At 39.8% G+C, this 15776-nt stretch overlaps 1 protein-coding gene across 1 annotated transcript in view; it reads right to left on the bottom strand.

Moving 5' to 3' along the window:
* The window catches only part of FLT1 (fms related receptor tyrosine kinase 1), a 114539-nt gene that overhangs the window by 97132 nt on the left and 1631 nt on the right, over window positions 1-15776 (bottom strand). Inside the window, exons 2-3 of the mRNA XM_021541982.3 lie at window positions 2267-2363; window positions 1753-1973 (exon numbers count right to left, since the gene is read on the bottom strand). Coding sequence (XP_021397657.2) covers window positions 1753-1973; window positions 2267-2363 — 318 coding nt within the window. The remainder of the gene's footprint in view (window positions 1-1752; window positions 1974-2266; window positions 2364-15776) is intronic.

Below are 15776 nucleotides of genomic sequence, written 5' to 3'. Positions count from 1 at the left end.
TCTAAGGTTGCTACAGGTTTGTTCCTTAAACATTTTACTACTTTTTTGGCAATTAAGGTAGGAGGAGTTATAAAATCTAGCCTTCTCTTCAACAGTAACATCAAGATTTGTAACTGAATGTCCTTGAAAAACCAACAAAACCAAGACACTTAGGCAGCCTTCTTTAAATTATAAGAGGGGATGGAAGGACAAGGGTTGGCATGGGACTGTCATAAAACAATTTCTGCAATGATACATTTCTCTTCCATTGCTGTGTGAATTCTGCAGATAACCTTGGTTTACAATCATCTGATTGAAGGTGCCTTTTAGATGCAGGGAAGCCACATGCAAGTTGGGAGGCAGTGAAGAGGTAGAAGATAGGTTGTGTCTCTCATTTGTAAAAATTAAGGATCCAGAAAAATTAACTCTTCAAACAGGTGAGAGACCAAGAGAATGCAAAGGCATCCCTTGTATGGTAGGGATAGCAGAGAGGTCCTTCTCATGGGGTGAATGGAGAGGACTGTGGGTAGGTCTCAGACAGGGATAATATCTGAGGTGGGAGGTTCAAGAAGGTCCCGTGATAGGAAACTTGCAAAAGGCATCCAAGGAAATTGTACATTTCCCTAGCCTGCAGGCTGTTGGTCACTAAATGAATATCCTATTTTGGCTATTCTTCCATGGATGCATCTGTTGTTGGATTTACAGAGAATTATATGAAAAAAGTTGGGTGATGAAAACACTCTGCAGCATATTTCAGATGAGGAAAGTAGGATGAACATCATGAACAGCCAATAGTGCTCAAAAAAGCAACACACAGTAATGTGGAAATCTGCCTTATTTTCTATCAGCGTAATGAGAGGTCCACTTCATTCTGTTTTTTTCACAGTGCCAGTGTCGCTCTTCATATTACAAAATTAAAACAAAGGCTAATTCACTCTGATGTGAAGTCATTTGATGCAGCAGACCCAGAATCTGGAAAACTTCCAGTTGCACATTCTCTGTAATATGTGCTTTCAAAATTTGTGAGTCCTGAAATACTACAGTAATCTATTAATTTTACTCTGTAAAAATAAGGAAAAACTAAAGTATTAATTAAATCCCTAAAGTGTCAATAATTAATTATTCTATTGTTGTGTCTATTGAATTCAACTCTTCTCAGAAGTGTCTGATTAATACCCTGGAAGGAAACAGGATCAGAATGAAGTTTCTTTTATAGTCTAACTGATCTAATTCCAGCACTTCCTATACATTGCATAATGCTTGCTTGCTGAACACAACTCTACGCTTAATTTGATTAAATTTATTCTAGATTTTTTCAATCTGTGTAACATGGATTACAGAAGACATTTTTAAATATGACTTCACATGCAAATAGTAATTTTCTGGAGAATGAGGCAAGTCAGTGATCTGACAGACAGCTTTAGCATACTTCAGTTGCCTAGAAATGACATCACATCCCATCACATAGGACATGGCTTCTGATACCTATTTCACATATTTGCTTGTAGTCCACTTCCATCTGGACTTGTGTTTTCTCTAGGCAGATGGATGGATTGGGTCTGTTTTTTCTTCATTTTTTTTCTAACAGATAAAAGACTAGCATTTGTATTTGCAAGATCTGAGAAAGCAGATTTTATACATTAATTGTCAAATTAACATTATGCAAGGCTGAAAATATTATTCAAAACTCAGCCACAGCTGAACTGCCTTCCTTTTCCACTTTGCTGTATTGCAGAACAAGTACCACGAAGTGTTAAAAAAACTTAATCTTACCGTTAATAAATACATAGACTGTAGATTCCTTCTTCTTTTTTGCTGGACTTGTTGGGTATTTGCAGCTATAATTTCCAGTGTCACTTGCTTGAGTTCTGCTCAAGGTCAGACTACTGCAGGACTGCTTCCCATTCCTTCCACAGGCATATTTAATTACTTTCAGCCTTTTGCTATCCTTGCTAAGAGTTTCAGGCAAAGACCATGAATGAACCATTTCCCCCCTGCAAACACAGATAAGGAAGCAGAAACAATTATGTTGGGCTGCAGTTATATAGCTCCAGTTCCCAAGCTTTCTTTTTTATTATATCAGGCTATTTATGGGGTTCTCTTTTATCTTGTTTTCCAAAAACAACAACAGAAACAACAAAGAACTATTAAACAATTGCCATTGAAGTTCACTCCCCACCTTTCCCCACAACATAAGGTTTAATTTTTTTTCTAATTTCAGTTACAAAAAAAGAAAGTGTCAGGTGTATGAAGTCCCTGCCAAATTATTATAATCCAACTCAGTTACCTGCAGGTGAGATTTAAAGTCTGGCCGGCTTGAACAACGTGCTGTATGCCATTTATACTCAGCTCAGGAACTTTTAGTTTTGATCCTGAACTAGATCCTAGAAAAACAAAGAAAAAAAAAAAAAAAAAAAAAACAAAACATTAACAAAGTTGAATAATTCTGCTTCCAGTACACTCACATTTATGCTGTTATACTGGAAAGGAAAAGAAAGCTGCCTCTCTCATCACACATATTCTCTTCCTTTGAGCAAAGTCCTGTTGCCCTGACTCAGGACTCAAATAACCTTCCAGCAACATTACTCAGGAAAGAAAACAGAATTGAAAGCTACCAGTCAATGACTTTGCTGTCAAATTTTTCACTGAACATATCATGAAGAAACTTGAGGACCTCATGGATCCACATCTAACTGAGGAAATGTGCCCCCAGCACCACTGGCTGCATTTCCTCAGGAAATATGGCCATGGCAGCCCCTTCAATAGGAAGGGTAAATTCAGCCACTCCCATGGCAAGAGCCACATACTGATACCTAAGATACCAAAATCCCACTGAAACAGCTTGCTGCAAAGCTGAAACTGATGTGGAAGGAGTGAAATGCCTTAAGGATCTTCCCTTTCTGACTGAAGGTGACAGCACACTTACTTATGGTCCCTCACCAGCTGTGGGCTTCCTGTCAACAAAGTAGCGTCAAAAGGTAGAGCTTTACAGTAAATTTTGAGAACAAGATCAAGACACTCTCCAGACTATATTTGTTGCATATTTGAGAAAACAAGCATGTTATTGTGGTCAGACCATTCTGGCATAGGTGAAACCTTTAGTGTCAGTATAACATGAGCTGGCTTAGGACAGCTGAAAACATCCAGGTGGGCTTTGCAAAGTCTACATGGAGGCATTTTTAAGAAGACCATGAAAAAGCCCCATGGTCAGACCACCAGAAAAATATGAGATCTTCCCTCTCAATAAGTGCTGGCTGGAAAGACATAATGATTTATCTTTGCCCTATAATAGGCTATGGCCACAAAAGCTTTCATGGCAAGCTGACAGAAGAACATGCCTTAGGGAAGAAGCACTGCTTGATCCATCCCACTGCCCTTACATTGACAGCAAAATGTTCTAGAAGCTGGGAACACAATGTAAAAATATTTCAAAACAGTTAAAAGTTGAAAACCAGTTGTAGTCTAATCAGGACTCAAGTGTAATTTATAAAGATTTCAGCGTTGAGAGAGAGCAACAGCAACTAACCCAAACCACTTTACTCCAAGAGAAAGTATAGCCTTGTCAACATATGGGAGAAACCCCATCTCATAGTAAAGGGTAATGCAGATTTTTCTTCTATAACTCAATAGCTAAATTTCAGCTTAACTATTTTAAGTCCTACCAAGAAGTCTCTGCCACAGCCAAGTATGAAGAGCTGTATGCACCAAACATAGTAGAAATACATAGCCCGTTTTTTTGGGCTACATATCACCCATCAGGAATGCCTCCCTCTTTTGTTGACTAGAGAAGGAACTTCCAGATGCCAATTCCTGCTGAGACTGGTGATTAAAATTTGGATGCATAAACACATCAAATTCAATGGCTGTTCCAAATTCAGGAACTTTCTTTTAGCCAGGATATCTTACTTAAGATGTGGGTCCAGTAGATTTTGATATATTCTATCATCTGTGCCAATTCAAAACAAGATTTAAAGGGTACACTGGAACACAGATGTAAACAAAATTACAGCTTACTTGTACAAGCTGCAAGCAAGGGCATAACAACTTTTCAGGATAAAGAGGTCTTCTGGACTGCACCTCAAATAACACCATAGATTTGAAATATGAGACTATATGTATACACAGACTTCCTCTGCGATTTATCTAGACAATCATATTTCTAACTAGAAATTAATATATTCTGGCAGCTGGTAAGAGGGGAGAAAAACGGTGTAGCAAATCTTTGAATAAGTAATTGTTATGTGATATGCATTGCAAACATACATTTCTCATGCCTGCCCTTTAGGAATCTCAACTCTCAAGGGCTGGTTCCCCCAAAGAGTGCTCTGTGCTTTTATGGGATAGTCTCCCATAGATGCTTACAGTCTCTGAGTCTTCTCATTCACCATTCTGAAGGAATGCCTCTGAGGCTAATCACTGAGAAATTGAGATAAGATGTTACAACAGCCTAGGCAGCTTCTTGGAGAGCAACCCAGGCACTCTGGTTGAGAGGGTTTGTCAACATCCTCAGTTAAACAATCTGATGGTTTTGTGAAACTCCCACATTTCCTCATTTCATTTGCATTCCTCTTGTCATCCCAGAATTGAAGGGTCAGATGCTCTCCCAAGAAGGCAGAGTTTATATTCAGCTTTATGAATCTTGGTTTTTACTTCGGGGAAAAGTTGACCTCAAGCTTCCCTGAACTGCTCCTTATTTGAGGCCCTGGAAAAGCTGAAAGCATGCAACAGTGTTTACAAGCAGTTCAATATGTATGAAAAAAACATCAGTGATAGTCTGCCAGAGGAAACAATTGGGATCAAAACCCAGCTGCAGCTGCTAGAGCTGCAACACTCAACCTAGTTGATAGAGAGCAACATGTAGCTTTCTTCCTATGTAAAACTGTTGGGAAAGTGGAAAAATCCATGTGAGTGACAGGTGTTGACATCAAGACAGGAGAGTGAGTCTGCAGTGCCTGGTCATGCCTGCAGTGCTGAGGGATTGACTTTGCTCGGCACTGGCGCTGCACCGTGCCCAGGAGCAAAGCCAGTCCTGCAGCACCATGCCCATGCCGAGACCAGCCCTGGGAATGTGGGCTGCTGCTCTTTTCAATGTCTGCCAAAGGTGACGAGCAAGAAACCATCATAAATGTTACAAGGTTTTTATCTTCATAACTTTACAGTGATATAAACAAAGATGTGAAAACCTTAAGATCTAACTTAAATGAAGCATATGAAACAAGTCAACCTGGAAGCCTAAATGTCACATCTACCTCAGAGTTACTAAAATCAAAGAAAAAATATAACAAAGCCATCTACATTTTCACTCCATCTTGTAGACAAAAGAGAACCCCAGATATACTAGACACATACTCAAGCTTTTGCCCTTCTACACATTTTACATATATCTAAAAGACAGCACAGTATTTATAAATATTGTGTGTGGGATCTTAAGGAGTGCTTAGTGTTTGTCTAACATTGACACAACCTAGCATTTCATCATTGATTTCAAGTACATTTTAGACACTTAACTCTAGTAGTTAATCGTATTCACATTCAAGACTTAATGTCAGTGTCTTTGGCAAGATCTACAAGCCTGGTTATTTATTAATTTATTTAATTTTTCACTAACAAAAAACAGAAATCCTATTTCAAGCCAATGTTGTTGTTTTTACAAGTATGGGACACAATGCTTTTACCAGCAAGATGCTATGTCTTAAAGAAAAATAGCTTTATTTGACATCCTATCTATTCATGGGTCATTAGCTTCCTTACGTATTTAAATGCTTCAAAACCAATGCAGAGTACAAATGCAATAGAGTTTGACGTGTTTACCAGGAAAGAAAAAGGAAGGAGAATAGCAGGGAAATTCCTACTGTCAATATTTAGAAGCAGATTATGCCTTCTATGTACCTTCTGTGGGCATTTTACTTGACACTGTCTTTTCTGAAGGGTCATGGCTCAACAGGACACATTCACTTATCATTGTGCCTGTCACTAAGCGACCATCAGCAGCCTACCCTCACACTGACCTACATTGAGGAGTGCAGCTTCTTTTCATGTGACAACAAGAGAACTAATTAATCCTGATAACTGAGGAATCTCCTCCCATGGGGAAAGGGGTGATTTTTTTGGACGCATTTTATTTGTTATGGAAGGCTTATTAGATGCATGTGAAAGTCAGTCCATGGGGTTGCTTAATTAATGAGCAAATGTTAATTTAGATTGCAAAAGTTAGCCATCCTATGTAAAGTAAGGGGAGGATAATTTTTTTTTATGAAAGCAGAGAATAATCTGTGATTTTTCAAGGAAAAAAAAGCTTTCTTCCATTAACTTCTACCCCACAAAAAAGCTGTTCCTCTTCCAAATTAAGTAAAGAAAAATATGAATTATCTGATAACCAAAAACCCCTCTGATCACAGGTCATGATAAAAAGATAAAATAAATGAACATGCATGTATTTTCCCAATATGATATGTGTCCACTTCCATAGACAAATGAGTAACCATGCACACATGATGAACCTTCCACTGATTTCTGCTAAATCTTGGATTCTCTTAAAAATGATAGACTGGCTGAACTCAAAATTGGGCCATCATCTGGTTTATTATTCCCATTACAATTTTCCCAGTTTCTACTTTTAAATTTCTTTTCATACACATAGAATTTCTGCTACCTTTGACTAAAGAAAGGAAATCCAAAAGCTAGCTTTTATGACTAAATTTTAAAAATTACAGTATTAGAAGTCAGTATAAATTTCCCTGAAGTTAAGATGACTTCTTAACATCTTTTCCATAATTTGGGACTGTGACTGTCCTCCAGCCACTTCTGTTATCCTCAACATGTTGACTAATTTTTTTTTCACCTGCACAATGAGAGGTTGAGGAGAATGATCAGTTTATCTTTGCAACTTCAGTGTGTACAAAGAATCTGACCTTCTGGGTTTCAAGTGCCATCTGTGGGCAATAAAGTTATCCATCATGAAATAATTGTTTCAATCACTGTTGGATTTGCAGATGTTTTACCCCTTGTGAAACATAACTGAGCCTTTGAGGGTTTTACCAGCAAATATAATTTCCTTCTGATTCAAACGTTCAGCAAAAATGTACTTTGTAGGGGACACTCCTGCACTGGAAGGAGAGGACAGGTTATTTCTTAACAGGGTCTCCACCTCTCTGTGCTGTTTAAAACATCCATCATTCAATTCAGGTACAGCCCAGGACTTTACTCTTGCTTCTGAGCATTTCCCTATGAGTCATTCTGCTGAAGGGAATGGGAATGCCCACATGTGTACAACTAATAAGCAACTTCAGTCAAAATGTAAAGGAACACAACAGTACCCAGTGGGTTGACATTTCACTGAAAATGAGCTGACTCTGCCTTGCAGCAGCACCTTAACCAGAGCATGGCCTCTAGCTAACCTCAAATGGACGATATGGTTTTACTCCATTTTGTAAGGAAACCAGGAATATAGGTGTTTTTCTTTTTTTTCAGAGCTATTCCCAACAAGCTATTGTATTACCATTGCTTTATAAGTTTCTTCAATTAATTCTGTAAGTAAATATAACTATTTTTTTGGTCAAACTGTTCTACCTACCCACAATAATTGCAATTACATCATGATGAACCAATTCACTCTATTAAAAAAGAAAAGGTATATATAGAGAAGAAGAACTCATGGTCAACTCTTAAGAGCCACCGAAAGTTTCAATTTACATCTGACTATATGAAGAAGTCTAGACCAACAGGTCCTTCTAGTTTAATAAACACTGAGTCTCTCTTCAGCATTAATACTTGCATTTATAAAGACAGCATAAAAGACAGGAGAATTTTTAGGGAGAGTTGTCTTAAAACTTGTGTGGTGAATGGAAAAGAAAATCTGTTTTCCTGTTTGATGTGTAACTGTCTGTCCTGGTCCAGCTGCAGAACTAGAGGGAGAAGGGACCACCCTGGCTAATGAAGATTTCTGCTTCTGTAGGTGCTGGTGGCTAGGAAGAACTGCTGCTGGAAGGAGACACTCTTCTATCCCCATAGCATCAATAGCCCCCATCTCACCTGGGTTTCTGATGCTCAGGTGCAGGCAAAGAAGGCAGCACAGCCTGGTTCCTGCTCCTAGGGGTAAAAGCACCCTCTCCATTGCCTGTACTTAGAAACAGGTTCCAGAAAAGACCTACAGTGCCAAACCATGAGCCACCCTGAGACTCAAAGTTGTATCTCCAGGTCTTTCAGATGCCATCTAAGTCCCCATTCTAAAGGAAATCTCACTGTCATCTAATTTCACAGCATTTCTCTGAAGTAAATCCAAACTTCACACCTGAAGCCTGCAGAAGAGAAACTAGGGCAGCCTAACTGTGAGAGACCAAGGAGGTGTGACTTTGTCCCAGGCTGACATTGACAATGGTCCAGATGAGCAAACTCATGATCTGAAGCAGGAAAATGTAACCACTATTTCTACTGAAGCAGAAATCTGCATGCCAATTAAGCACCATGGGGATTTGCAAGTGTTAATAGATACAGGTCCCTGGACTCAGAGGTAGTTTTGCATTTGTTTTCTTTTGGTTTCTGTGCAAAGAGAGGCACCATGTGTGCTGGTGCATAGCTAGCAGACAGAAACCCACTCAGGCTCAAGTTCTATCACTCCTTAACAGAGCCATCACTTGCACGTATCCCTGTGGTGACTGAAAGTTTCCTTTCTTTTGCATTCAAGACCAAGAAAACTATTGCATGTTATTTACTTAATACGTACACCGTACACATAAAGGCACAAATATTACCAGTTCATTGGTTCATCCCTTTCAGGTCCAAAAGAGACATTCCATTCATCTAGTCTGATGTTTTGCAACACATCCAAGTGATTTCTGGATCAAAGGTTTATGTTTCATCAATCTCAACTATAATGTAAGAATTTAAAGTACAATTTGGACATAAAAGTCAGCCAAAAAAAAAAAAAAAGGTTAGGCAAAGCTGGGATGCTTTATAATACACACCATTAGTAGAGTCTGAATAGCATAAGGTTGGTAACAGTAGATTAAATGATCTCTGGGCAGACTAAGAGCCTTGACCATGACTCCATGCTGTGGAACTAAAATCAGTCAGTAGGGAAAATAGATGTGCAACTGCCCAAAACAGACCTTCACAGGCATAGAAAGGTATTTGAACAAGTGTGTCCCTTCCTTTTTAGTTCTAGATCTCAGAGCAAGTTAAAATTTATTTGTTCTCTATGCATTTGCTGTTCCTAGATGACTATACAAGCTGCTGTAAGACTAAAAGTTATAGAGCCAAAGCAAAACATCCAGTTGCTAAAAATAATGCAATAGTTCTGTTCTTCATTTACACTTGTGAGCAGTACACACTGTCATGCCAATACGGCCAGTAGCTGCAAATGTAAACAAGTATCTATTTCCCCAATAACTGCCAAATGTTTTGTCAACACTTGCCCTAGTTAAGTCAGGTTGGTTTTATAGACATTTGTGGTGAAATCTTTCTAACAAAGAGAAGGGAAAGATTGTTCATTTAAAAAACGTAAATGCAGAAATTAAACAAACTGAAACCTCAGCCAGTTATTTGACATAAATCTCATTCCAGTTACTACCAATTGAAATTATTGACATTTCCCATCATATCTGGGCAACCAAGGCCATGCAGTTCCATGTTTTGTGCCCCACAAGACCCACTTGAAGGCCCTTGCTTCTCCAGCTCATAAAATCAGCCATAAGTGCAAACTTTTTCTTTCCCACTGAGGACATGGAATTGAAAATGGATATCCAAATGCACAGTCTGACACATCCATTATGAACCCTTGTGGGACCACTTTGGTAAACCACACCCAGAAGGCAAAAGACACACATAAATGTGATGTGCATTGAGACAAGAAGAGAAATACCACAGTTGCATCCACCTTAGTCTAGTCTTCACTCCAATGGAGTAAATGCACAGCTTAAAAACAAAACAGGTCGGCTGAAGCTGGTAACACCAGAGCTAGCCTATAGCAACACTTCAGTACAAATCCAGGTGGCTCTCATACCCCTCCACACCTTGTTGTGCCTGTCCTGGCCCCTGCATGGAGATCCTGCTCAGGCCGTTCAGATGAGAAGTGGCTGTGACTCCATCATCTGCCCAGCCAAAGGGATGCCATGAGATCAGCCAGTGGCACTCACCCAGGAGTGCCGTTTTGTGCCTCCACACACAATTCAGCCTGTGCTTCTCACACAGCGCAGAGAGCCCCAGAGCCCCATCCAGACTATGACTGTAAGTCACCAGGTCAACCTACTGACATGTGCCAGCAACCATGGTGCTTCTGCTCTAATGCTACCATGACAGATCCTAGCACATAATGTGCAGTTCAATATTCGTCAGAAAAGCTTATCCCATTAATAAGTGAACAGGAAAGTATTGATATGGTATAAAGAGAAAGCAAGTACACTAAAATTGACAGAAAACCAATTTAGAATTCCTAGGCATTTAGTGTAAAGATGTAGATTTTCTTGGCCAAACTAAATCTCTTTACCAGTGTGAAACTTAAAATTTGTAACAGATTACCTGGCAGGACATGTGAAGCAATATAATAGGACTGAAATGGAAGGCTTTCATAAAGCCTTCAAACTGCCTACCTGCCAGTAATCTACCTGCTCAGCCAGCAACACAGGCCTGTCAAATTCATCTGGGGCTGTAGTAATCACTAAGCTGTAAGCACAGAAACAAATTAGGAACTGTGTAAAAGAAAATATAAAGCAAATACACTTTGCTGAAGGCTGCTGGTTATTATTTCCATTGTTACAGCTGAACTGTCCTGTAGTGCTCCAAGACAAAAAGAAAAGTCGGGAACCAACTTTCCATCCACCCCACAAAAACCTATAAAGCAGAGCTATAAGTAAAGCCCCTGGGTTTAAAACAAGAGCAAGTAAATAATGCAGCACAACAATTTAAAATAGAGAGGTGAGAAGAACTGGAAAAGTCTGCGCAGAGGAGTCCCTTGCAATGTCTTAGGAGCAAAACCCACTTTGCTGTTAAATGACATCTAAAGCACCCAGTCTACGGAGGTAGATGCAGATGCAGAAATCTTCTGGCAAGATTGCTTATGGCTCATGCTTATAAAATAGATAAGGATTATCATCAATTGCAGCACTGCATGAGACAAAGAAAGGTGTCCCAAACTCTTGCAGCACAACAGAACAAAAAAGTTCTGTCTTATATAGTTTAATGTGATTTATTTCCACCATATAATATCCACTTGCATAAACATTGACAATAACTAAATTTTACTTTCCTTGACCCTCGATCCCATGGTTTCTTACGAAATACTATTCAATTTTAGATCATACTACCAAAAAAAAAAAAAAAAAAAAATCCCCTCTTAAGAATTTTTATTGGATAACTGCTTCCTGCAAGGCTTCATGAACCTTTCCTGAAGATGAGATGCTGGACACCACTAAAGACATTACATGAAACTAAAAAAGCCCTTGAATGATCCAGGATGGCAACTCTTACGCTTCTGTTAACATTCATCTATGGTGATCCTGATCAGAGGTTTTTCCATAGAGGAATGACAATGGGAACAAAAGGGGTGAATTCCTTCATTCTGTGTCAAGGAAGAATCCCACAGGAAGGACGCTTAAGTGAGCTATGTGAAATTGTGAAATTCCTCTCATGAAACGCCCTCAAACTCATCCCTTTTTGCACCCCACGCACTAAGCAGGGGGTCTGTTCCCAGAGCACAGGCTTCCTGAGAGAACATCTGAGGAGCAGAGACATCTGCTCACAGGTCCCTGGCTCTCAAGAACCACTGTGCCCTGCCTGCTTCACCCACTTCCAGCCATGGAGTGGGAATAATGGCACCGCATTGCTACAGCATCTTCAACACACTGAAGTCCTAGAAGCAACTGTCCTCTAACCCCTTGCCCATTCTTCAGCTGCTCCAACAGAAAAGAGAACCTTGTCTCAAGGCCATAACTCCAAAAGAAGGAATACAATTTAAAAAGAAGTTGTATTGCTCAAGTACTTAGTAACACATACCAGTGCCTGCTGGAAAAGCAGACCCACAACTCAGAAAAGTCATGCCAGGAGAAGTAGGTGTCAACCACATCTCACTGAATTATGCTCTAAATATGTTACAGGGATAAATTAACATTGTGGATATGGATTTCGGTAATGAAAAATCAACTGCGATTTGAGGGGAAAACAACAAAGGGAGTAAAACTAGCTCACCATGAACATGAACCTTTTCCTTCAGCATTAACACAAGACAAACCAAAGTGTGAGAAAGATGATAATTAATCTATTAACTGTTGCACAAACATCTGTAATGGTCTTGAATACACTGATGCACCACTAGCTAAATTATCCTTCTCTTCATCTTCAGTCTGGTATATCTCCACTCACTGTGCCACACAAAAAACACCCCAAATGCAAGCATGTCAATGCATAAGAAACAGTCATCCACATTCCCTGTCCAAATTTCTCCATACATCTCAATGGCTCAAGTTTCAGAAAAAAGTACCACTGAAATCTATAGGGCAAAATCTCTTTGCCCTTGTTGTTAGTTTCTCAATCTGTTAGCATTTTGCTTAGTTCCATCATGAGCTCATTCTGCTGGTCACAAAGGCACGATATTATGCTATGCCTGGCTCTGGAGAGAGCACTAATGACTGCATTTTCACTTTCCAACTCCTGCTTGCAGCACGGTTCTTTCCTTTAAGCTTTCTTCTAAGTTCTTTTTTTTAAATTGGGATTTATGTAGAACTGATCTCCAAACATAGGAGAATTAAATTGAACTTCTGCATCTCAGTAAGAGAAAACTGTGTGGGCACCTCCCAGACAATCACTGGACCAATTTTAGGATAAGCAGTTCCCCATGATGCATCAAGAAGTCAGACCATTTCCAGCTGAGAATGCTTGGGAAAGGTTGCTTCCCAGTTGCAGGAATATATGCAGTGAGGATGCATCATAAGGGCAAAGAGAGAAGAGATGGTTCTGTCTGTGGGTAGAATTGATGCACAAATATGTACAGAAATGCTTCTTTACACTCTCACAAATATTGAAAAAGGGAAAAAATAAGATACTACTGAGGGCAGGGATGAGATCTAAAGATGAACCATGTTGTTGGAGGGAGCAGATTGCTCCTTGAAGGTCTCACACCAACAGGAGAGACTTGTTTCCAAGAGCAGAGGTGACTGTGATTGGGCATTTCATGCAAAACCTACTCTTGCAGCAGTCTTGCTTTCCATTCCCTCTGGGCCTGCAGCAGGAGGTCTCAAACCTGACTCTGGGGGATTCAAGGGAACAATTTTGCCGCTAAAGTCCCACCACAGCCCCTCTGCACACAGACTTCTTAAACACTGAACCTTAACTCTCATCTGCTTCTGCTGAGATTCTCCTTTTCCCAGTCGGACATGAAAACTAGCAAGCTGATAAAGAGTGTGCTGGGAGTTTCCAAACCAAACCACATTAAAGTGTAAGGACTTATCAACTGTCCTGCAAATCTGGACAATTTCCTTTTGTCCTATACACCCACACAGTGTGAAAGGCTACTGGTTTCAGTCTTTGAAGCATCTGACAAAAAATAGACATCTTGTTTGTTATTGTTTGGATGTAAAAAAATCTCAAACACCACCAAAAAACCTCTCAAATCTCCTCAAAGGCAAAGTTTTAGGGTTCTAAATATATTGAGGGCTTCTGGATATGAGGATCTTTACTACAGCACATGCTAAGTCCTGATTTCATCCAACACAAAGTGTAATATAGAAGATGATACCCAGCCTAAAGGAGTTGCACCAGATTTACACCAGCTGTAAGATAGTGAAATCTAGTTTTGTGTGGAGCTTTTTTTCTTTAACTATATCAGAAAGTTTGATGCTTTAACCCCATACACACCATACATTTTTTAAAAATCTCTGTTATATTGCAGTCCCTAACTCTTCTTTATGTGAATACAGTTCAGAATTTTTTAGGGAGCCCTGTTGCTATGAAGAAGAAGTGGGAAAGACAGTTTTTCTCAACTTTGTTAATAACTCTAGCCCTTATCCCAAATCAGACCATTCCATCTGTGTTGGCTTCAGCAAGTATTCAAATCAAATTGAAATCTTAATATATGAACTTCCATCTGAACAGCACTTTCAGAGAAGTCAGGGTTAGTCATTGCAAGAAATTAACCTCAGCACTGATTAGATTTGACCTGGAATTTCTTCCTTCACTTTTTCCTTCTGGCCATGAAGTTGAAAAGTTGGGGATTTTGATGTTCTAGTTGCAACTGAAATAACGGAGATCATACAGTGCTGTTCACAGATAAGACTGTAGTAGAGTCTACCATCATTCTAACTGCAAATTGTGGGGTTCCACTTGTGTGAGGAAAGCCAGAAATACAGCCAAGCCATCAGTTTATGTTTCTGGAAACATGGTGTATAAGCCTTGATCCAGGCTGCAGAGGCTGATGTTTCCAGAGTTTAAACACAGTCCTTCACAATCCCAAATGCTAGTGATTAAAATGATAGCAATACTATAGTAATAATTATAATTATGGCAATAAAGTTGAGGACTGGGAGATTGAACTGAATACAACAACCGCATATTCATGTTGACTGTTATGTGTATAATCATTAGCAAGCATATGCAATACAATTTGTGGAATAAATAATTATAAGATATAAAGAAAACATATTTGAATTCTATGCAAAACTGAGAAAAAAAGTATTGTTCTTTCCCAAGTTAACAAAATATGTGTGTGCACAAGAGAGCTGAAGTGCCCAACACTCACATGTCAAATGCATTTAATTTCCTTAATCTCATTTTTCAAATGGGTACTCTCAAAGCTTGTAGGCTGCATGTTGCTTTGGGTAATTTTAAATTATTAAGTAGATTTATATGAGCTGAAAGACCTCCTTCTGTCTCCTCCTTGTGGAGGTATATTTAGGTTCTTTCTGAACCACTGACTATTTCTGAGAGTCTCCCCTAGAACCTGTCAGTAAATTGAAGCTCAGCAGGCACCTGCAGAGATTGAATTACAAGAGGGGACCAGTGATTAATTGAATTGCATCAAGAGCACTGGAAATGGAAAGTGCTGGGCAGCCTGAGTAAGAAATGTAGGTAAATAAGCAGTGAAGGAGGGTGAAATAGGAGGAAAAGTACAGAGATGTATGGTACAAAACATTCCCCCACTTCAACAATAACTTTCAAACTATCCATGCAAATGCAACTATGGAGAGTTCTGCCAGTGGTCCAGAAGAAGCATGATCAACCTATTTGAGATGTCCAAACAAAGCTGAGCGAGAATGCTTTTCTAGAAAGCAAACAAAAAAACCCAAGAAAACCAATGAGTCTGAAAACATTTAAATTCTGATTTGAGCACAATCTCTTGTACATGGGGCAGATATGAACTTCCAGGAGAATGGTTGTAAGGGCACCCAGACAAACTAGAGAATAAACTTTCCAACACCTACAGCACCTGAGCCAGCCATTGGGATGTTTGTCCCCAGTACCCAGAGCCCCTGGCTGTCCCCTAAGCAAGCCAAGCTTTTCCCACTGGGATTGGTCTAGGGTACACATGAACAGGAAGGTGAAGCAGTGTCTCTCTCACCACCCCTGGCGCAGAGAGTCCACCCTGTCCCTGGGCAGTGGGCTTGCCATGATCTGCACAATGGAAAACCTTTCTGACAGGAAGGAGGAAGCCAGTCCCCTAGCAGAGCTGGTCACTGCAGGAGCCCATGCAGGAGCAGGACGCCGAAGTTCGGACTCAAGCTGTGAAGGAAGCCTGGCAAGGATCTCAATCCACATTTCCTGTATCCAGGGTGGGTGTCCCATGCCTGTGCCTATTTCATCTTGGGCATGAG

This window comes from Lonchura striata, chromosome 2 (assembly GCF_046129695.1).
Source record: "Lonchura striata isolate bLonStr1 chromosome 2, bLonStr1.mat, whole genome shotgun sequence".
Lineage (NCBI taxonomy): Eukaryota > Metazoa > Chordata > Aves > Passeriformes > Estrildidae > Lonchura > Lonchura striata.
This window is presented reverse-complemented; position numbering and strand designations above follow the sequence as displayed.